The sequence below is a fragment of the Stenella coeruleoalba genome (assembly GCF_951394435.1).
Source record: "Stenella coeruleoalba genome assembly, chromosome: 15".
Taxonomy (NCBI): Eukaryota; Metazoa; Chordata; class Mammalia; order Artiodactyla; family Delphinidae; genus Stenella; species Stenella coeruleoalba.
In genome coordinates, this window is record NC_137161.1 from 48592063 (window position 1) to 48616205 (window position 24143).

Here is a 24143-nt window from a genome sequence, read left to right on the forward strand (position 1 = left end):
TTACACTCATTACAAACAGTCAACTCTCCATGTGGGGCGGGGGGGGGGGATGGATTTGTGAGCTAAGACCAAACAAGAAACAGTGAAAACTCCCAAACCAAACCATCATGTAGGATAGAATAATTGCAATTGCTAACAAGTGACTAGTTTTTGAAGAGTTAATGAGCTTAGGCTATGGTCTTATTCACAGAGAACATATTTCTTGTTTGTAAGGTGCCTGGTAAGAATCCCAGCAAGGTACTGACTGTATCAAATGACTCAGTGCCTGCCTGGTCACCACACTGGCACCCACACAGGGACTGGCTCCTTCCTGCCGAGGCTTCTGGAACATTCTCTACAAGTCTAAGAGAGGACATGTGTGTGCGCCTTTGTGGGGGATGGTGGAGAAGAGGCCCAGGACCAGTACCAGATGGGCATCCATGCCTTTAGTATGCTGAGGAGTTCCATGTATATTTTTTGATAGATCAACGAAGACCCACTGTTCATATCAGTGATATGGCCAGTCATCATATTCCTTTGATTCTGAAGTAGGAAGATCATCCCTGTTTTACAGATGGGGAAACTGAGGACCATGAAGATCAAACACGGCGTTTTCGCTCACAGTGACTCAATGGGACTCCTCAGCTGCTGCTCCCTGAATAGCTGAGATTTACACTAACCCTCTTATTTAAAAAATTGGCAACGTTTGAGCTATAAAACATAAGCCTCCTATTTCCATAGCTTAATGAAAACATCTCCCACACACTGTAATACATCTTATTCTTCTGCATAGCAGAGCACTCAGTGTGGAGGGGCTGTGTGTGCCTGACATTCAAAGTACAGCCCTCCCCACCCTCCTGGAGACAACGGTGAGCAACGTTGCTCAGACCCGAGCCCCTGTTTCCTGCACTTGGCTTCAGGTTTTAATTATCGGTTGGTAATTAAGGGTTCTTTCTTTGTGAAAAATAATTTCCCGTAGGTTGGGAGCCAGCAGGGTTACCGTGGTTGAGAAGCTAATCTTATTTCTACGTCAGAGATTCTCTCTGCCTTGGCCACGCAGGATGGAAAATTCTGTTTTGCCCGAAGCTCCAGACTGCTCAGATGTAAGGAGGTCAGGATTCCCAGTGCAGACTCTGAGATGAAGACTTGTGGGCAAGTGATTTATTAAAGATGTGCTCCCAGGGGAAATCAGTGAAGGAGCCAGGGAGGCAGCCCGGAACAGGGAGGAAGCCAAGCCAGGGTGTGATTTCGGGTGAGTCCGGCAGGGGGCCCTGGAGGGCTGGTTACAGCCCAGAGGTTTCCCAGCCTGAGACAAGGCTTTCACGCTCCCACAGCCAGCCAAGGGTTAACGGGTGCCAAGACAGGGTGGACATGCCCAGTCTCATCAGGTCTCCACGCGTGTGGGGCAGAGCAGTTTCCAGGAGCCCTAGGGCAACCCTCCAAAAGAGCAACAGGTGCTGGGAGCTGGAGGCAAAACCAGACCAATGCCAGGGTGGGCACGGAAATCAGGTTCAGGGGGTTGGAGAGGCAGACGTTGCTCCCAAGGGCTTGCTTTGGTGGCTGAATGAGGAGTAGTAGTGGCAGAGGGTGGGTTGAGAGGACTTGGCAGGGGAAGGTTGTGCTGAGAGGGGCCGAGGGGCTTGAAGCTCCTGCAGAGGGACCCACAGGTGCTTCCTCGCCAGGGCCAGGTTTGGCCTGATGTGTGCCTTCGCCCTGTGGCGTGAACTGTGAGTGGGTGCGGCCATGCTTCAGGATCAGGAGATGCTGGAGACCCAAGTCCAGGACAAGCTCTGCTCTAACCTGCTGTGTGGTGTCCGGCCATTCACAATTGTCCTGGGCCTCAGTTTCCACCTGTGTATTGAGTGAGGGACTGGGCACAAGCACCTCTCAAATCCTAATAGTTTCATTAGCATCTATCCCCCCATCTATCCATCCACTGTCCATCCATCCATTTATCCCCCATCCATCCATCCATCCATCTATCCATGCATCCATGCATCCATCCCTCCATCCATCCATCCCCCCTTCCATCCATCCATCCATCCATCCATCCCCTCATCCATCCATTCACGCATGCATGCATGCATCCGTCCATCCACAATTCAGTCATTCATTTATAGAAGAATTTCTATTAATGATCTCCTTGGGGAATGAAGCCTTTGGTTGAGTTTCTCATGAACAAAAGCATTGGAAAATATTATCTTAGTCTTTAAGACACTCACATTTAGTTGAAGAGACTCTGTCACTGACCTTTAGGGAATTTGGGGATAAGAAAATGATTTTAATGGGTTACTTTTAGTCTAGGCTTCTCGGTAGAAACAACGCTCCAGATGAAAACCCAATTATAATCCAATGACCCTTTGCTCAGTATCATATAGATCAAGCTTCTAGGTGAGTTCCTATGCTGTATCGACCCAAGAAAACATTCTTTAAATGCATTTAAGTATCTTCCCACCTCTAAAATTTAGGGCCAACTTGCTTGTTCTTGTTGCTGTTTTCCCATAGTGGGTGGTGTTTTTCCTTCCAGGACAGGACTGGGCATGTCATGATGTAATGATATCACGTCATACTTACTTTGTGCCTCCCCCACTGAACTCTGAGCTTCCCAAGGGCAGGGACCAGATTTTTCACACTTTATAGTCCAGGGCCCTAGCACAATATCTTGAACACAGTAGAAACTCAATACATTTCTCTTAACTTTTGACTAGGTTCAATGGAAGAAAACTAGTCAACTGAGCGATGTGGAAAAATCTATTAACAAGATTTTTTTCCCCTTTGCTTTCGTCTGCAGTTGTAAGTCTAGGTCCAAATAAGTAGCTTCTTTTCAGTTAATCAAGATTCTATTTTCTCCTGTTTCTATGTCAAAGTACGTTCCTGTAAAAATAGAGAGATTCCTCTAGTACATGGGTTGAGTCAGATCACAGTCATTTGACTGATGGTCTGTCCAAATGATTGAAAAAAATTTCTTACCCCCAATATTCAGTCTAGCCTCCTGGTGACCAAGTGCTCACTGTGATCTGGCCAGCATTAATGAGTACATCAAAAAATGCCGGCTCCTTTCAACAAGACACAAAGGTTGTTTAAACCTCGGTTTCATAGGCAATATTAATGTACTTATTTAAATATTAATCAGCCTAAAAGCCTGAAGTGATGCATGCAATCAATACTTCATAGCATCTGAGTCACTCAGGGCTGAGGCCTGGCCCATGCCCAGCAGCCACCCTTTCATCATGGCGGCCGTCTGCCACGTGGAGCTCAAAGGCCCCTCTTCAAAGCCAGTCACCAGCCAGGAACCCATCAAAAGAATGGAAAAGTGTGGGTCCTTGTGGGCTTTTTTCTTTTCCAAGAACTTCTGTTGGTGAAATAACAGCCCTGGAGCATAAATGATGTTCCAAATTTTGAACTGAACCAAAGAGCATAATTCATCTTTTCCCATCTGGGAACTTAATTGTATTTCCCCCAACCTGAGGAGTTCTAGACATTACAGAAAAGAAAGAGCTCTTGGTTATCTGTAGGCGGTTTTATCCACAATGAGAATCACATTCTCTTCAGGCCTTCAGCCATGGGGGCCTCAGTTAGTTCCGGGGTCTTCTATCCCCTCACTGGCAACACGCATTATGGGGAATGGGGTGGTGGCATCTACCTGGAGACGGTTGACAGCTGGGAGTCAGAGGAAGCTCTGTATGCCAGCATTTCCCATCACCACTGAGAGAGGCCCATCATGTGATTTAGCCCCTGATTTCATTTGCAAAGTATGAATGATTAATTGATATGCAATGCAATTTAACAAATATTTATTAACCACCTGCTCGGCACTGTGCTAAACGTTAAGAAGGACACAAAATTTAAAAGTTACTCACTGTTGAAGATGGGCGAGTGCAGCACACAGGAACTGATGGAAGAGCAGCTTTCTAAGTCTTGGCAAAAAAACAAGCTGACAATAGAAATCTATCTTTACATTTTTAAGAAAGGGGCAGAGGGGGTGTCAGCGGAGGTCCATCACTTTTTTTGCCCCCCTTCACCCTGATAGATTTTCTGCTGTAAGTGGAACTCTTAGCGAAAAAGAGGGGAGTCCTGCTCTAGGAGTCCCCATAAACATGTACTGTAATTCTTTGTATATAGGAAAAAAATTACCATAAATTTTAACTTTACTCTTAAAAAAAAAAAAAGTTACTCACTTCCCTACACAGAGCTTGTGATCTAGTTGTGATAGAGTCACACGTTTTAGGGGAACAGCATTGTGGAATGAATGAATGAATGAATGAATGAACGAGTGAGGTAAGTGCCGAAATGAATGATGAAGTTAATCATCAGAATCTGGGAATGCTGTCAAAGAAATACCTGTGATGACCTCTATTTCTAGAGGTTTTGTTTCAGTAGGTCTGGGGTGCGGCCAGAGAAATCTATATTCTCCTTAGGCTGGGATGGGCCTCAATTACCATGAGAGGACCCGGAAGAGGGTCCAGTGTGGGTGACTGTAACAATTGCCGCCTCAAAACCATCACGATGTGTGAGCGCCATGTAACAGCAAGCATGTGTATCACTCATGAGTCTGCAGTTCGGCCGGGAGCGAGGTGACCTAGGCTAGGCGCACGTGGGCAGCTCTGCGGAGCTGGGCAGTGCCTGCTTGCTGCCGGGGGTTGCCTGGGGTTCAGCTGATTTTGGGGGGGCTCGGCTAGGCTGCTCAGCTTCTTCCTGCCATTCTGTAGGTGGATGCGGGGGGCAGCACTCTAGGCTTTGGCAGCTGGGGGAGCACTTCCCCACAAGCCTGTCATCGCCCCCCCGGGTCCCTGCAGGCCAGCCCAGGCTTGCTCTTCTAATGGTGATGGCAGAAGCCTAGGAAGGCATGCAGGACCCCACAAGGCCGCTTACGGCCTCTGACCTGGCCCACTGACACTTCTGTATTATTCTATTGCTTTAGAAAAGTCACAAGGCCCAGCCCAAAGTCAAGGGCTGGGAAATACACTTCACCCTTTAGAGGGAGGTTCTGTGGAGCCCCATAGCAGAAGCTGAGAGAAGGTTGGGGAGTGGAGTCCAGGCAATCTTCCACATTTGCTGCGTCCAAGAATTTGTGGAAAAACTTCAGGAAGAGCACGTGAACCCGCACAGATTCTCAGCACAAGATCTTGGAGCTGCTCAGAGGGTGACCCACAGTTTCCAAGCTAAAAGGTGGAGGCCCGAGTGTGAGAAGGGCCAGGACTCTCTCCGTCAGGGCAGGAGCCTGGGCTCCGCCCTGTGACCACTTAGGCGTCAGGAGAGGTCGTTTCTCTGGCCTGGAGGAAACCTCATTTGGAAAAATTACTGTTGTACAATTCCTCACCCACCTAGGGGATGAATATCCGTGAATATCCTTTTAGTTCAAAGGTCTGTGACAGAGAAAAACAGATCAGAAATTCTCTCTCTGGGCCTCCTCCTTCCTTCTATCCTGGCTGCAAGCAATTGCTTCTCTCTCCCTGTTCCTTCTGTTTGCTTCGCTGCTCTTTTTCAGATCAATCTTTTATTTTTCAAATAGATCTTTGAGATTGACTTTGGTAACCTCCACCTTTGCCCTCTGCTTTTCCTAGTCTCACAATCTTATGCTTAGTCTGGGGGTGCCCTTTTTTCTCTTTTGATAACGCTGAGCTCGCTGGGCGTGCCCCGAGCAATTGCACCGCTTTCTGGAGGCGTGTCCCTGCTTCTCCATCGGGACAGGCTGGCTTCGTGTCATCTCAACTCTTTTGAGAAGGAAATGGATTTTTATTGAGCATCTATTATCTGCCAGGTGCTGTACACACGGTATCTCAGCGATACCCCACAACACACCTGATCCTCTTTTGGCCCACTTCACAAACGAGGAGATTAAAGTTCAAAGAGGTTTAACAGGTGAGTCTGAGGTTGCACATCTTAGACTCAGGCAGCCGGGAGTCACGCTCAGGTTTCACTGAGTTTCAGGTTTCACCGCTTTCCAAGGGTCAGCACGGCCACCCTGCCTGACCCTACTCTGCGTGGACGGCGGGCAGGCCAGGAGAGCCGGCTCGTGCTTGCTGGGGTCTCCTCCTAAGTAAGCTACTTGCCTCTGAGAAAACCCTCACCCCAGTGGGAAGGCTCCCTCTGGATTTTACAGAACCACTAGCCATCTCTTCACCTCCTTAGCTCCAGCAGCAAAGCATCTCAAAGGATCCTGCTTTTGGAGCAGAGCAGGAGATACTCAGCTTCAGCCCCAGGCTCTGAAAGCGGCCGCCTCACCCACACTTGCATGTTCTTGAATAGAAGTCTCCCTCTATGCTGCAGGCCTGAAAGGACCTCAGGCTTGGACCTGTACCGTGAACGTGGGCCCGTGATCATTGCTGCACGGGGGCCACACAGCACAAAGACAGCCACCTCGCGGCCTGCCCACCCCTCACCTGCAAGCCACGCCCCACACTTGTGTCCTGACTGACCTCAGGCTCCTCTGGAGAACACCTGTGTCTGGTTTCTCTTCCTCTGGGGCTCGGCCATGGCAGGCCCAATGCACAGCCATCTGACTGAGCTGGAGCAAATATCCAGAGAGGATGGGGTAAAGGAATCCCAGTTTCAAGTTGGTCTAAAATAGGGTCTTGGCTAAGACTCATTTCATGTTATTACTATTGAGATGAAGAGAGGTGAATGTATTTATTTGGAATAGTGAATATTTACCAGTGAGACTGGGTTCCTCAGATTAAATTCAATCATAGAACAATAGAGTAACAATAAAAGTGGCCATTATTATCCTTTGCTCCTAACTCAACAGATACAGGCTAGATTTGTTGAATTAAATGAACACTAATGACTTACATTTATACATTGATTTACAGTTTTCAGAGGATTAAAATTCTCAGTTTAAATAGAAAGAACACTGGACGACCAGCCTACCTGTATATTACCTAGCCTAATATACAGAATAAACAAGCTTTGAAAATAATTCTGTTTTGGGAAACATTTCACCTGGTTTGATTATGAAGAAGTTTTTGTCATATTTGTCTAAGAACCTCTGATGCAGTTTTTACTTCTCACTGAGCACATTTCTGTTTATTTTAATCTTTAATATATTTCCAAGGCATCCTCCCTCTGGCAGACATTGCCTGGACCCAGCCTTATGCCTCTTTCTGTCATCTCTGCGTCCTTGGTGGGCTCCAGCTGCCTGTACCCACTTCTGTTTGCCGAGGGTGTTTCCCAAGACAGTGGGAAAGTAGGAGCATCTGGGATGTTAACATCCCCTGTGACCAGCCCTCAACCAATGACTGATAGGAGTTGCTATATAAATACCCCAGCTTCCCGGGTATCCCATCCAGTGGGATAACTCTGGTGCACATCTTCTGCGTCATCTCACAGATGCCCCAGTGGGATTCCAGCCACTCACCATAGTGACTTGTTTGAAATGCACCCCTTACTGGCTGCCTTCCCTTCCCTATCTCGCTCTCCCTTCCTCTGACCTTCCTTCCATATAAACCAGTTGCCCTGAAACCCTTGTCTTGGGTCTGCTTCTGCAGGAACCCAAACACAGACCTCCCCAAAGTGCATTCCACTGGAAGGGCACGGGGCTAGCTCTCACATCCAAGCCAGTAAGTCACCTAACAAGGTGTGAAGCTGCCTGTTAATCCTTTGCTCAAACAATTTTCGAGTTTATCACCATCCACTGATTTCATTGCCCTCCTGGGCAGGTCTACTCCACTTGCCATGCTCATTCTGTTAATTATAGTGTAAAAATTTTAATTAAAAATAAAGAAGATAAATCTGGTTAGTAGCTTCAAAGCTGTCATTCTCAGCTCTTCACAGAATGAGGGAGAGCTGTGACTAGCGAAAACTAGCTGGTTCAGGTTCTCTGCTGAGGAATTAGGGATGAGCTATTTCAGTGTTCAGTTTTCTCACCTATACCAAAGACATAGGACATTTTCAAAGTCATGTGTAATTAGATACAATTGGTTTGTAAAGTTCCAAGGGTTTTGATAATTGCTGAAGACTCAGACCTTCCTTTGGATGGAAGTTGTCAAACTGTGCAGTTTTGTCCAGAGCTCACATTTTCTGGTCAATTCTTAGATGTTATCTAGTTTAAGTCATCTCCTCAACATCCCCACCAAAAGGCCATCAACTCTCCTCGTAAACATTTTCCGATAAGGAGAACCCATTACTTCCTGGGAGAGCTAATTCTTTTAATTTATTCCTTAATCGTTAGATAGTTCTTCCTTTAACTGAACTAATATCTTCCTCCCGCAATGGTCACCCGTTGGTGGGAATTTTCATGGGAGAAATTACTGAACAAGTTGAATGTCTCATCTATCATGGAGAACTGGAAATGAACTGGAACTGAAAACATATTTAATGTGCTTCTTAAGTTGTGTTTTTTCCAGTTCTTTCCACTCTCCTAAGCATGTTGTGGTTTGGAGACCTCTACCACCCTTGTCACTGTCTGTCACACTCCCTCTAAGAGTGAGACTCCCATTAGAAGCGACCTAGTTGTCCAAGAATTGGGGATTGGAAAGTTTAAGTAAATTACCACATGAGGCAATACTATATAGCCCTTATAATCATGTTTTGAAGATTATTTAATAATATAAAAATGTTCATAACATATCACATGGAAGGGGGTACTATATATGCAACAAGAGCCCAATTTTATTAAAAATATATGCATAGAAATGAAGTCAAAAATATGTTAAAGTATTAAGAATGGTGATATAGCTAGTTTTGAATCTGTTTTATGTTTTTCTACATTTTCTATAGAGCACATTTATTTTTTTACTTTGGTCAGCAGTGACTTATTTTATTTTGTTTTTATTGGAGTATAGTTGCTTTACAATGTTGTGTTAGTTTCTGCCGTACAGCAAAGTGAATCAGCCACACGTATACACATATCCCCTCCCTCTTGGGTATTTTTTAATTAGAAAAGAAGTTTTTTGGAAAGAAACAAAGGGGAAAAAAAGGAAAGCAGAAAACCACACTCAAAGAACCCATAGGGTTTTCAGGTATGTTCTGCTGTGGCAAAATTGGGTGGAGCTGGCACGTCTCAATGGGTATCTTTCCCTTTCCAATTTCAGATTAGAGTTTCTGGCAGATGAATCCCACTGTCGACTGACATCGTACCTGAAGTTCATCAGAGCCCCAGAGGATTTTTCTCCCACTTGAATTACTATCTCTTTTTAATCCGGTGACTGGTGTCAGGGGCAGCTGTCACGGAAACCCCTGGGCTGGCCAGGGATGCCCAGGTCAGTGTCCATGTAAGTGGCCTTCGAAGGAGGGAGGCCGTGCGCTGCCCACCTTCCAGCCTGACTGGCAGCCACCCCACCTTGAAGTCTTAGAAGCTGTAAGAGGAGCAACGCTGGTTTGCAAAAGTGAGCAGACCCTTATTTGGCTTCCCCAAGAGGCGCTGGTCTGGGGGATGGTGGGAACCCTGTGCAGTCGCAGCTCAGCTGGGAAAGGAACTGGAAATGCCTCGCGTGCAGGGCAGCCCTGAGGTCGAACCTGCCCCCTCCAGGCTGTTGCTCCTGCCATTTCTCCATGAGGAAGGGCCCCTGGGTATCAGAACCTTGGAGAAAATGAGGCACCTGCATCTCTCAGCCTCCCCATTGGAGAACTCTCCAAGGTCCTGCAGTTACTGGGGAGGCTGGGAAAGGCAGGGCTTTGGAGGGGACAGACAAGGCCCTGTGTGGGGCGGTGCCTCTAAGGAAGGAAAGGAACCTCCAGGCAGGGAGCCCCGTGTGCCAGCAGTGGGGCAGGGGGTCAGAGAGGAAGAGAGAATGCTGTCCCTAGACTCTGCAGATGGTCGTTGAGGCAGAATCTGCAACTCCTAGGTGGTTCTTCCCTGCCTTATCTACCAGAGTGGATTCTCATCTCGGGGAGCAGAGCTTTGGACTGTCTTCTGTCATTTCTCTCTGGAGGCACATTGGTTGCACTACGCCCAGTGTATACTCTCCCAGGTTTGTAAGACCCATGCAGGAAATAGAAACCCAGCACCTTGGTGCTTTGCTTCCCAATTCCCAGTCCACTACACACATGGAAAATCTCCCTTCTCTTTTTGCAATGTGGACACTCACACCTTCCAGGAAGAATGACCCGGAATTTTGATCCCCAAACACTTCTGCTTGTTAACCATCTTTCCTCTATTTAAATTCATGTTCTCCTAAATATGAGTCTTTTCAGCAAATAAATAACATTTTATAAAATACTTAGCCCTGGAAGTTACAGGAGAAATATAACTTAATAATAGTTTGGGTAATTTTAAGTGACCACCCCAATGCTCGAATAGTATACTCCCTGGGGTTAAAATAAAGCCGTCGCTTATGTTTAAAAGGTTTGGAGATTTTATCGGGAAATCAGCAGGTGACTTGCTGGGTCAAAAGTCAGAGCATGGGGTACCAGCCCAATAGCATTTACTGTGATTCCCTGTTAATGTTTGTTATGTGTCAAGGGATACTAAATGCTCTACTCAGAGTCGTGGGGAAAGTCAGTGTGGAGTGCGCATCAGCACCGAAATAAGAAGAAGGTGGCATGCTTGACTTCACACAGCTACGGGTACAACGTGAGTTCCTGCTCTTTTTGGCTTTTGCCATCGGTTTTGTCCAGCAAGAACCCAAAGGGCTCATTCCCACCCACCATTCAACCTCCTCAGCTGGAGCTGATTTTAAACCTTGCCAAGGCTCTCTCTTCCCTCTCCCTGTACCTTTGTTCTCAGCACTTTGTTCTTTCAGATCTCAAGTTTCCTTCTTTTCTTCTGGTGAAGTCACTCACCCCTGCCTGCCGCCAGGCCCCATGCCTCGTCTGTCTTTGGCCTGAGCTGTGGCTTTTATAAGACGGGCAGTCTGGGGTGCATGCACGTGCAGGCGTGTCCGTGTGCCAGCGTGCACGGCCTATGTGCGTGCAGGCATGTGTGTGCGTCTGTGCGAGTTCCCACTATGAGGGTCACCAGAACACTTAGGACACACGCATTTCCCCACACAGGGCAGCTTGCACTTACATAGTTTGAGGCCAGGTCCGGGTGGAGATAGTCGATCCCTGCGAAAAGACAAGAGCACAGGAACAATAGGTTAATACCTGCCACGTATCCTCAGGAAAGCTGCTCGAGAAGGCGCGCTCCTTATGTGCTGGCGCCAGGAGATGTGTGTGTGGGGGGGGTGAGCGCTGGGCCCCAGCTTCGAGTTTCCATCCCTGGCGGAGGGTGCTGCCCCGCCCACGTGGAGAGCCAGCGGCCACCAGATGTGTCAGAGGAGGGAAGCCAGTTAGAGCTTGAGGCCCCAGGATAACACTTCTGACATAAATGCCAGCTTAGTGACCCTAAGACGGATCGCTCAACAGAGAACTGATCTAAGAGAGATTTGTGGAAATCCTGACATTTCTAAAGCATCAACAGGCATTTCTTCTGAAATGAAACCGGTTCTGGGGAGGAAAAGTGATTATTATTTAACAGAGCCCAGACAGCAATGGATTAGAACGTTGCCTGGCACGGAAACCAGAGGAACACGGCTCGGCGAGAAAAGCCATTAGGCAAAGGGCAAGTGATTTCCCACGAGGTGTCCTGGGTGGGAGCTGGTTCTTGTCTCTGCAGAAGGCTTTCCAGGGAGCCTCCCAGCAGGAGTCCTGCACTTTCTCCTGGATGTGGCCCGTCTTGCTGTTGGTCCATGAGCACTGCTGGGTTCCATTAACACGTGGATCTCAGAAAGCACTGTGAAACTTCAAAGGGCAAATTGCAAAGCTCTCATCCAGGTCTGCAGAGCCATATAATCTTTGCAGCAGTGACATCAGAGAATCCAGCCCTCTCAGAAATCGGCTGGCTTCCTGTACTACCTAGCATCACGGTTATGAGTGTAGACTTTGGAGTCAGAGACTCGAGTTTTAATCACAACCACGCTGCCAACTGGCTGTGCGGCTTCAGGCAGGGTGCTTGGCCTCTCTGTGCTTGCTTTCTTCTCAACCTGGTAGGGGTGAGAACAGTGTGGTCCTATTATTCCAGTGGCATTAGTAATTCTATTGGGTTGCAATATTTGAAAGTCAGAAGCGTCATTAAGTCCCTATCATAGTGGTCACCTTCACTACTACATGCACACCGAGGCCAGGCCACATTATAGCTTTGTCCTGTGAAAAAGAACTTGTATCCAAATGTATATTTCTTTTTTTTTTTTTTGCAGTACGCGGGCCTCTCACTGTTGTGGCCTCTCCCGTTGCAGAGCACAGGCTCCGGACGCGCAGGTTCAGGGGCCATGCCTCACGGGCCCAGCCGCTCCGCGGCATGCAGGATCCTCCCGGACCGGGGCACGAACCCGTGTCCCCTGCATCGGCAGGTGGGCTCCCAACCACTGCGCCACAAGGGAAGCCCCAAATGTATATTTCTAAAAGGAAGTTTTCCTTTGTTTTTCCTGGTTACACAAGTAATTTCTGGACTGGGAGTCACTGTGCTGCTGATGTTTTCATGTTTTGACATCAGAAGCAATTGCTGTCCTCACGCTGCTTGTGAGACTATAGCCAGGCCCTTCCCCCTCACCATCCTCCTCTCCCCTCCCCAAAGCGGCAGGAGGACAGCGGTCAGAAGATTTAAAGGCTAATATTATAAAAGTTTTAGACCTTTGCTCTGGACCCAGATTCAGAGATGGTCAGTGTAGGCTGTGGGGTGGAGTTGGGGATAAGCACAGGCTACGAGACCAACAGATCAGTTCTGTCCAGGCTCAGACACTGTAATATTTGTGTGGCTTTGGCCATATAGCTTCTCTGAGCCTCAGCTTCCTCATCTTTGAAATGGGAATATCGTCTACCTCGCAAAGCAGTTTTCGAGGTTGGAGCCGGTTCATTGAAAGTGTTTAGCTTGCAGTAAACACTTAATAAATTACATTTCTAGCATCCTCATTAGAACCTTAATCTACCACATTTTTAGGGTTCTGTGGGTGGTGCAGATGAGCAGAGATATTTGAAAAATCTACTTGGTTTTAGAGTGCTGTGTTGAAATTAAATTTTCCTATACGTTTGTGGAAATTGGTTACATTTTTTGAACTCATTATTAGGCAAAACATTTTATAACATACAGATGAGTTTAAAAGATACAGAGAATACTTTTTTTTCTTAACAGGGAGTCAGTTTTTAAAACATGGCCTCAAGTTCTGATAATGCAAGTTATTTAGGAAAGGAATTTTCTAAGAGGCAGTAGTCTCTTCTCTGTGATGGGAAATATTAAAGCAAAGAGATAATTTGAAACCAGAAGGAAATCAGAATGAAAATAAGATAAATTTAGCCTAATTAAAATAAAGGATCTTTAATTAGGTTAAGTGGAACACTGAATGTGAAGTTAGAAGAGATACAGACTTTGGTCTGAGGAAGAAAATATTATTGATAGATTAAGGATGATAGACATGACTCAGAAAAAATAATAATGAGCTAAGCATAAAAATAATAACCTGGCAATTAAATAGTATTTCAATATTTTTGTATATATGATTATCTTTGAAGGTGGAAGTCACTGAATACATCTTCTTAATCAGTTTGTTTATTTTTCAGTTCTTGTATTATTAATGTATTCACTCTTATTTTCATTCACTGGTTTATTTTCAGCAATGAAAGCCAGGTGCTACGTAGGTCCTGGAAAAACACAATTTAGATACAGAACCTGAGCTGTACAACCATCTAAGCCTCACAGTCTACAGGGGGCACGGACTCATCACCAGCCAATCAGAATGCACACAAATGACAAATACTTGGTTATATTTTTGTTCATAAACCATTAGTATCTGTCATTAGTTTGAAAGTCTAACCTACAACAGTCCATATTCTCAAGAATCACTGGCACCTCTGGAGACCTCAGGGAATCAGTGAGCTCCATGTACATATTCTTAGTTACAATGCTAATGGTTCAATTGAGATGTATAACATCTCTGGACTCTAGCCTTCCGATGACCCCCACCCAGACAACACCTGACCTCAGCTGCACGAGAGACCTCAAGTGAGAACTGTCCAGACTTTCTGAATTCCTGTGCCACAAATCTTATGAGCAAGATAAATAGTTACTTTAAGCTGCTAAATATTGGAGTCACTTGTTACACAGCAATAATAATGGGGACAGACACCCTGCTGGACCTTCTGGGGCCTGCAGAGCCCAAGGTTAGGGGAGAAAACACCGCTTTTCAGCATAAGACAGAGTTCTAAATCTCCTGGAAGGCTGTGGGTGACTGTCTGGCCCTGAAACTTGTACCTCTGCTTATAAGGATGAGGCCCCAACACAAAGTCTCACCAGGGAGGCAGAGCCACAGGGTGGGTTTCAAGCACTGAAGATGGTGGTGAAGATTAGTTTGGGCAATTTCTTCTCTCCCTAAACCTTAATTTCTTCATCTGCAAAATGTAGATAATAATAACACAAACCTTAGAGAATAATTATGACTGTTTCCAAATGTTAAGTGGAGCCTAGCACATAGTACTCACGAAACGCTAGTTTTTATTTTTACTTCAGCTTGAAAACTCTCTCTGACCCTGCCTCACTGGCCTTCAATCTTACTTCCTTCACTCCAACAGCTAAAGGCCTTGACTCACGCCTTCACTGACCATCTTTGACCTCGATAGCCAGCGCCCGTCCTGGGGCTGGGTGACTCCTGTCTATCGCCGAGTCTCATTACGGCCACATCCTACTTTCCAGGTTAAGTTCCCAACACCAAACAATTCCATCACAACAAAAGGGATGAATCGTCATCATTAAGCAGGGTCCGTGCTGACATCAACATGCCCAGAATGTCAGAGCAGACCCTTCAGAAATTCTTTCTGCCCTTTTGGCAACAGTTAGCCATGGAGGTTCTTTCCCAGAGGTATGTAGGGTGTGGCAGTCACACTGGGTTGCACCTAACGAAAGCACCTACATGAAAGCAGTGAGCATCTGTCAAATCATTGGATCTAGCAGAGGGGATGATGGCTGAGTTTTTGAGCTGGGCAACCAGAGAGGGGTGAACGAGTATTAAAACTGTGCTTGTCCACAAATCGAACCTTCCACACACAGATCACCAACTATTTCCCACACAAGACAGGCTTATAAAATATGACATTCATTTTGCTCTTAGGTCTCAGGGTCAGCATCCGTGTGTGTCTTTGACCTTGTTTTGGGGTGATGTCTTGCTGAGAGACTAGCTGGGGAACGATTCCACACCATCCACGTGTGCAGGCAGCTGAGAGAGAAGATGCAGCCCTGATACTCCCAGCTCATCATCTCTGCTTCGCGTCTGTGGGTGTTTAGGCAGAAGTGCCCCACCACATGGTGAGAGGCTGTGCGTCTGGACTTGCCCTTGCTGTGGCCGCTTTTGCCCCAGATGCGCTCATCTTGCTGTTCAACGCTGGGTTTGGAGAAGGGCTTAGTCGTCTTCTTTTCTTCAGTTATCCTACTGAACAAGCATGTGCCGGTTTCAAGATAGCCACAAATCCCTTGTCTCTCTCCACACCAGGAGGCAGGATCTATTGATATTTCTCCTCCCCTGGAATCTGGCTCTCAGACTGCTTATCCAGTGGCAAGGGGCAAAGCAATGCTTGCCCATCCCAGGTTCAGCCTTTGAGAGGACTGGCAGCTCCTGCTTCTTGTCTTAGGATGCCTGTTCTTGGGAGCCCTGAGCCGTCCGTGAGAAATGCAGCCACCTTGCTGGGGAGGCCACGAGGAGCTAGAGGGAGGCCGAGCCATTTTAGCACCCAGTTGAGACTCCAGTTGACACTGGCCCCAGCTTCCGTCTTAGCCCAACTGTATGAGAGACCCCAAAGCCAGACTGTCCCTCTGAGCCTGGTCAACCCACAGAATGGTGAGAGTTAGCAACAGGGTGTTTGTTTTAAGCCACTCAGTTTTGGGGTGGCTTGTTCTGCAGCAGTGGACGACCAAAACAATGGGGAAGTTAGGAGTACAATTGAGGGGCAGAGGGTGCACTTTTTTTTGAATCTCAGAGGCCACTAACTCAGCAGGAGAAACAACATCAAATAGGAAATTCTGCTGAGACTTTGTAACGGGCTCGGCTTCTCAGGCCAGGAAATGTGGACCAGAGGCAGGTGACGCCCTCTCCTTAGCTCTCTTCAGAAGGGACGAAGAAAGGTCAGTCAAGGGGTCTGGAGTTAAAGAATCCTGAAACGGGCATCTCGGGGGCTGTTGGGGGTTCTGTGAGAGCACCGTGCCTCTCTGTGGCCACTTTTAAGGGTGCTTCTCTGGTCCCCCCACATCTGTGTGATGAAATGGTGATTACAGAGTATCCCAGGCAGGTTTCCCCCAAACCTACACGCATCTTTCTCCTGGGTGAGCTGGGCTCATCCACGGTGTTTTCTAAGCCAAAGCATTAGGAAGGAGAAACAGGTAAGCTCTCCACATTGGCAGACGCGCGCAAACACACACACACACAGACACACTCGTGGGAGCGCCTTTCTTCTTGTGAGAGCCCTGGCCACTGGAGAAAGCTTTTACATCCGTTTCAAAACATCTCACACCTCAGAAAACACTGCGCATTGTTTTTATGTTAATATTTAATGAGCCCACACAAAGACAGTTCTGATTTTAAGCGTGCTGACTCTCCTTGTTTTCCCATCAATCCTGCTTCAAAGGCTTGCTTTAGAGAACATCGTGTTCTTTGAGGATCTTGAGAAGAGAAAGGCTCCATTGTTTCATCTCTGTATAGACTTTATATGTAATTAGACCAGTAGTGCACAGTGGAGCTTTACGGAGGACCCAGACAGCTAACGACAGGCAAGAATACACCCGCGACGGGACGATGGCAGGGCAGAGATGCTCCAGGATCTTGGCAGAGCCAAGGCATGTGTAGTTAGAAACACAGCGATTCATCAAACCCATTGGTTTTCATATCACAAACTATAAAAAAGAAAGTTCTGCTAAATCTCTGCTGGGCAGGCGTGTGGGATAGAATAACATATTGCAGGGGGCACATATAGAAAAATGTCATCAGTTTGCTTTACAACGACTCATTCTGAAAGTAGCAATAAAGTCAAAATTCCCCAAACCCCAATCCCGTTACTAAGAAGCTGTTGCGGGGATCAGAGCCACACTGCCTGATGGAAATTTCTGGGATGATAGAAATGAAGTTCAGTTGAATTGTCACTAGCCCCATGTGGTTATTGAGACCTTGAAGTGAAACGAATGGGATCGAGGAATTGAATTGTTAACTGTATTTAGCTTTAACTAATTTAAACTTAAATGTAAATAGCCACATACTGCTAGTGGCTACCACGCTGGACAGTGTAGATCTAGAGAAATAGATGGTAAATATAAACAGAAGCCGCTTTTTTTGTTTGTTTGTTTTTTTGCGATACGCGGGTCTCTCACTGTTGTGGCCTCTCCCGTTGCGGAGCACAGGCTCCGGACGCGCAGGCTCAGTGGCCATGGCTCACGGGCCCAGCCGCTCCGCGCCATGTGGGATCTTCCCGCACCGGGGCACGAACCCGTGTCTCCTGCATCGGTAGGCGGACTCTCAACCACCGCACCACCAGGGAAGCCCAGAAGCCGTTTTAAAGTAAGGTATAAGCAGTGGCCCAATAAGAAATTACAGTTCAATGATGGTCAACTTTCATTAGTTCATTTAAATATTTTTAAACTTATTAATTCGATAAATATTTGTGAAGGGCATCCTCGAGCTTGAGGACCACTGATGTGGAGAAATGTGAGGATGTCGACACAGTATAGACGACCACGCCCAGCATCTGGCCATTCTGCCTCTAATTTGCATCTCCAAAACAATGAATCTTTTGTGTTCCAAAGGTGTGCAAAGACACACTTGCTTCCAGGTGATGTACAGCCTTTGAAATACTCACCATCGTCCATAATTCCAATGGTAACACCTTTCCCTGTGTATCCCAGCTCCCAGGCTTCTGCCACATTCAAGTCGAGGCCAGGAGTACCATCAGCTTGCCCGGTATTGATCTGGTTCAGGAATTCCAAAGCAGAGAATCTTATGAGTTTGGTGTAGGTGGTAAAGCACCTCTGTAAACGTTTACTTGCCACATTCCTCAGACACCTGGTATTCCAGGGCCAGATAAAGGGCAACATCTTCCATGAAACAGTGCTTTGGGGTGTTTTCCCATCCACCTCTTCTAGTCTTCTCCCTCCATTTTTTTGATATACACAAAATCAATGTTTTCTGTTTTACAGAAATATGCAAACACAGTTTCAATCTTCCTATCTCTTATGACTAGATCATTATCTTTAAACTCCTTAGAGCCAACATTGCAAGAAACCCTCCGCAATTTAGAATTAAATGCTTGCTCTTGGAGCTCTTTATTTATCCCTCACTTTCAGAATTTAGTGCATATTGTCTCAGATTATTCTTATTTGAATGTAATTTCCTCACTAAATAACAATATTCTTTACAAGAGGGAGCATGTTCTGTTTATCTTTGTAATTTCAGTACCACCACACCAAGTCTTGCTTAAAAATATTTGTTGAACTGAATTAAAGAGAGTTGGCTCAACTTTGGTGCATGTTCTAATGCAAAAAATAAAAATGCCTTCCCCCTAAAACATCAAAAAAGGAAGGAAAAAAAAGGAAAATTCCATACAAATATGTTCACTACCCTCTTTTTATGCTTTTTTGTCCTGTGCAGGTTTTCTCAAAGATAAATCATAAAAAAATAGCGAAGTCAGAGCTTGTACTGGTAGAAGCCCATAGTAATGAGCTGGCTGTTACCGTGTCGCTGAAACATTGTGTGAATGTCATTAGTTCTCTTTATAAAAATGACTGCTCTTCCCCTTCTAGGCACATGCGAAGATGACAACTCTCCAACCCCTTGGAAGCTAGAACCACATGACTGGTTTTGGGCATTGGAATGTGAGCTCATGAACCATTTGTCACATCCAGGCAGGAGCTTTAAGAGCCAGAGTGTGATTTGCCCCTTGCCCTCGTTGAGATGCCTGTGAAAGCAGGGGTTGGGATGCAGCTGAGATGGAGCTCGGGTCCCTGGGGATTACAGAGCATTGGCTGTGAAGCACGAGTGAGAAACAAGCTTTGATCCTGTTAATCCACTGTGATTTGGGGATTGTTTGTTATTGCAAGAAACGTAGCCTGATCCTAATACACATAAGCTCATTCAGTTATGCAGATTGGATTTGTAGAATTCCATGCCCCAAAGCGTAAAGCATAGTCAAGCTCTAAGCCCCAAGAGGGAAGTTGTGATGCATTCCTACAATGGGCAGTTTATAAATTATAAACATTTATAAATTAGTCACTCCTTTCCCTTCAATATGCCCCGCAGTTTGGGTTGGTTTGGAGACACTGAGCCCCTTTTAAACATAACCAACTCACCCAGATAGATCAAGAAGGACTGCTGGTGTGTGAGAAAATATTCACTTCACCAGGCAGATGGGGTTTCCATCGCTAGCACCGAGTCGGGTGCTATCAATACCTATCAGCTAGTACCGAGTGCGGTGTTAGCTGACATCCCACGGAATCATGAGGAAATAGAAACCCATCTTCTATCTGAAGTTCCAAGCTGAGAAACATTAGGAATGATACCGAGATGCTTACCAGATACCACTGCTTCGTAAAAAGAGGGTCGTTCATGTTGATGTAGATCTCGTTGATGTCTCTATACCCTCGCTTTTTTCGGTTGAACCCTTCCTGTTGCAAGGCCCTCTTTACCTGGAATGACAATACTGGCATGTTACCTGAACACCCCTCTTCTGGACTTCATTTCTACAAATTCAAATTCTATTTGTATAGAATGTGTTGGGTTTTTTTTTCCTCAGCAGAAACCAAGTTCATTTCATGCACATTCTTACTTTATGATTATTTTCCAAGATCATTTACTTCTGCTTGTGCTCAACAAAGAGGCCTTGGGGATGGCTCAAAGTGAGTGTCCTTAAAATAAGAAGGAGATGGAGAAAAGTATTCTCAAGGGAGATGAGGCGGTAGGGGCATTAGTGAACTAAAACAGTGAAGCACTTCTATTAAGGAAAGGAATGTGGATTCATAAAGGGAAACAGTGGAACTGGCACAGACTATCTTTCTGGAGGGCTTCCCAGCACCCATTTTGGGAATCGGCCAAAAACAAAACAAGAAAAACCTGCCTGACAAGCCAGCAAGTCCACAGCAAAGTTCTAGAAGGTAAGTGAGGGACCTTTGAAGATAAATTGATGCTGTCCTTGCAATGAGGACACTTCATGTTGGGACAGTCAGACAGAACCCCAAGCCCTTGGATGGAAATGAAACTTAGGAGCTGAATTAGGAGGCTCCTAGCAACAGCTGGGCTTTGTCCCAGACGGGACCCTTTCTTTCACTTGGGCAATACCTAGTTCATTATCCAACAGCTGTGGCTGAGCGTCTACACACTCAAGGACTATGCAAATGGATAACAGGGTGTGTGCTGGGTGCTTTTAGTTTTTTTAAGTTATATTTTGCTTCTGAACATTCATTTCTCCTTCTGCCAGGACTCCCCAGTGCATTTGGGAGATTACCTCAAGCCCACCGGGTTCTGTGTTGGTGGGAGTGAAATTCAAGGCACCAGCCTCCTGAGCCTCTCTCTGCCTCAGAGGTACCTCAATGGGTATCTCTCTTCTAGGGTATGAACCTTGGGAAAGTGATGTGAAGGCAGAAGGGACCCTTGGAGGCTATTTATCTCAGAGGCTCACTCACCAGGCTCTCCCCATAAAAGATCCTGGCCATCGTTCCCACAGCCCAGCCTGGAGCTCCCCTAAGACCAATGCATCAGCCTCCTACAGACTGTGAGCTCCACATCCCTTTCCAACAGATTCACTTTCGTTCACATGACCCAGAATCAATTTCTGTTGCTTGCACCCACAAACTCTGACATGGGATGAGGGAAAATAGAAGACTCCAAGTCAGGAACAAAGGGACCACAGAAGTGGCCGATAACCCTCCCCTTCCTTGCTACCCTGGAAGGCGGGGGAGGCTGTGGGAGAGTAGTTCCTCTGTGCTTCCCTGCTCCACATGCAGATGCCGGAAGGCCCGGGGCTCATTTGCAGAAAAACTCTAAGTCTACGAGAAATTCTACTTCTAAAGAAGTAGTGGGTATGGCATTTGCTCTGTGAGTTCTTTGAGGGGGATTCCAACAAGAGACATTCACTGTGGCAGAGTTAACCCCTGCCCCTGAAAGAAATAGCAAAGTAATTGGGAAAATGGGATGGATGGTTATTTTTATAATGTCACAAATCTGGGCACAACTAATGTCCGTCAAATGGAGATAACTTATGATGCAGATATACCTACCCATATATGTATGTGAGTGTGTATACACGTGTATCTTCTGAGAAGCAGAGGCCAAGAGGAGATTAAATGTGTAAGGATTTTGTTGGGAGAGAAAACACAAGGAAGTGATGCAAGTTTGACCCCATAAAGAAGAGAGTGAACAGGCAGAGTCCAAGTGTCCTCCACCGCCCGTCCACTGCCCCATCGTCTGAGGCAGGATTGGCAAGCCTGCTGGGGATCAGAGGCAGCTGCTGGAGGAACCCTGAGCCTCTCAGGGTAGAACTGTGTCAGCACACTTGCATCTTCCATCCTTGGCTGGAGCAGCCGTGGAAAGTGTGGCCTGTGGTCAACACAGTGCTGGCTTTCAGAGGATGGCAGCTAGGGACCCTGAGGTCACAGGTCTACAAGGTGTAGTCTCACAGCTGCCACCATATATATGCGCATGTATATATGTTATATATATATATGCTTATCTATGCGTGTGTGTGCATTCATTAATGTACAACATTTAAAATGTTGAAGTAAATGTAGCCCTTGTTGGAGCCCTGGGGGGGCCACCCCAAATTGTGCCTCAATGGCATATTGATTATCTATTAAAGTTACTTAAGAAATGGCCAATGCAAGAGGTACACTCTGACCCTCCTTCCTGCCTCCCTAGAAGCAGGAAATAAGTCTCTCATAGGAAAGGTGCACCCCCTGCAACTGGAGGTAGAAGAACACCCTATCACCAGAGACAGGGAATTCAAAGCCAAGGAGCCTGTATAGACAAACCTTCTTACTTCTTTCATTCACTACCTCAAGCCCCAATTCTGTTTAGATTCTTCACTAAGTGGGCACCCAAAACCTGAATTTCTTCGTCCCGTCAATTTTTCCCAAATTTATTGTTTCTTTGTCTAAAAAGTATAAAAGCTTCTATGAGACCTGCGTGTGCATGAATTAAATTGTGTTTCTCTTTCTCCCGTTCATCTGTCTCATTTCTGTGTATTATTAGTCCAGCCATAAGAACTCAAGAGTCGTAGGGAGGAGATTCCCCATCCTCTACATTCTCAACCTGTAAAGAACCACAGCATGCCCCCTCAAAACTTCCTGTTACTGTGGAAGCAAGTATTCAAGCACCTTGGGAAAGAAGGAGCCGGAGCTGGCCGTCCATCCTGAATTCGCAACTTCCCATTTCAGTCCCACAACCAAGTCTTTACCTGCTCTGCTCACGGATGGGAGCCTTGCCTGACTTCCCCAGAAGGGTCCCCATTATACTGGACCCATGTTGGAAAACTCCTCCACAAGTTGTTCCCAGCAGCATAAGGACAGGAAGACTTATCTCAGATTCCATCTTTTCCAATAACAGTGGAGGAATGGCTATTACAATACCACTCCAAACTCAATTAGACCAAGTGCATTCTAACGAAAGGCTGTTTAAATTCATTTCCATAAAATTAATTTTTAATTCCATAAATTAGGTTTAATGGAAACCAGTGATGTTTTGGGATGTTGTGCTCCCTGGACAGCACCCTCCTTGCAACTCAGAAGCACCAAAGCGTGACTCAAGGGTCTGCCATTTTGCACCTCATGTTATTAAAAATCAGGAATCCTAAGACACTGCAGAGGGCTTTCTGAATCCTGTCCTCAATGAAGATCACAGTTACAATTCCAAGAGAGATGAACACCTTTAAGACGCATATTTTTACTTGTTACACACAAAAAACTGGAGAAGAGTGTTCGCCCCCCACAATGATGCTATGTACTGCCATCAGTTGTTTTCATCTTTTTGGGTTCTTGTCCAACCCTAACTTGCATTTTAACCTAATTTTTACATAATAGTAATCATAGTATAGATAAAATTGTGTATCCTTTCTTCATTAAGTATCTAATTGTAGAAATTTTAATATGTTGCTACATAGCTCTCATCTTTTATTTTATTTTTTTGGCCGTGCAGCAGGTGGGGTCTTAGTTCCCTGAACAGGGGTAGAACCCACACCTCTTACAGTGGAAGTGAGGAGACTTAACCACTGGACTGCCAGGGAAGTCCCGCTCATCTTTTATTTTTTAATGACTACCTAAATATTCCATAGAGGAATGTACCATAACTTACCCAACGAGTTTCCTCTTCCTGGTCATCTGGGTTTCTTTCTATTACAAGTGAAATTGCCAGGAGCTGAGGGATGAGGTTATAAACTGGTTTTAAAGGCCTCTGGGGAGGATTTCAGTGTTACAGTTCTATGTGTGATAAAGCTCTTAATGTCAAAGAAGTATTTCCAAGCATTTATAATCCTCCCTCACATTATAACTAAAAGGCCACTTTCATTCTCTTTTCTCCCACCTCTGAATTGTGACCTTTCACAGACAATTCCTTTCACTACCGCTTAGATATAGTACCAATGACATGCATACAACTTAACCATAGCTTCTTGCCTTCTCGGAAAAAACAAAAGTAAAAACCATACAGCTAGCTTCAGTAGAATTCTCCCCCAAGTTGGCCCATTGACCTAAAATTTTTTTTTTTTTTTGCTGTACGCGGGCCTCTCACTGTTGTGGCCTCTCCCATTGCGGAGCAGAGGCTCCGGACGCGCAGGCTCAGTGGCCGTGGCTCACGGGCCCAGCCGCTCCGCAGCATGTGGGATCTTCCCGGACCGGGGCACGAACCCGTGTCCCCTGCATCGGCAGGTGGACTCTCAACCACTGTGCCACCAGGGAAGCCCTGACCTAAACATTTACACAAATAAAAAATATAAGAAAGCAGGTGTGTGTGTGACTGGGCATTATTTTATTAAAAATGAACAGAGGGATATTCTACAATTCCGGTTCAAATTTTAAACCTGAATTTGACACATGTGCAAACACAGATTTTACCCGAACAACACCCACTGCCTTTGCTCTCCTGGTGTCTCTCCTTAATTAAGAATTTTTCAGTCAACAAACGTTTTTGTGCATCTACAGTGTGCTAGATACAGATGATACTAGGGTGAGAAGACACCGCCCCTGCATATTGGTATACTATTTTATAACTTATGTTAACAAGGTACTTTCCCTACAT

At 46.0% G+C, this 24143-nt stretch overlaps 1 protein-coding gene across 2 annotated transcripts in view; it reads right to left on the bottom strand.

The window, feature by feature from the left end:
* Positions 1-24143, bottom strand: part of PCSK2 (proprotein convertase subtilisin/kexin type 2) — a gene marked incomplete at its 3' end in the record, with an annotated part of 213934 nt that overhangs the window by 78006 nt on the left and 111785 nt on the right. For both annotated transcript variants that reach the window (XM_079946190.1, XM_079946189.1), the window contains 3 exons: positions 19433-19546; positions 17725-17833; positions 10928-10965 (listed from right to left, as the gene is read on the bottom strand). In XM_079946190.1, the coding sequence (XP_079802316.1) occupies positions 10928-10965; positions 17725-17833; positions 19433-19546 (261 nt within the window). The remainder of the gene's footprint in view (positions 1-10927; positions 10966-17724; positions 17834-19432; positions 19547-24143) is intronic.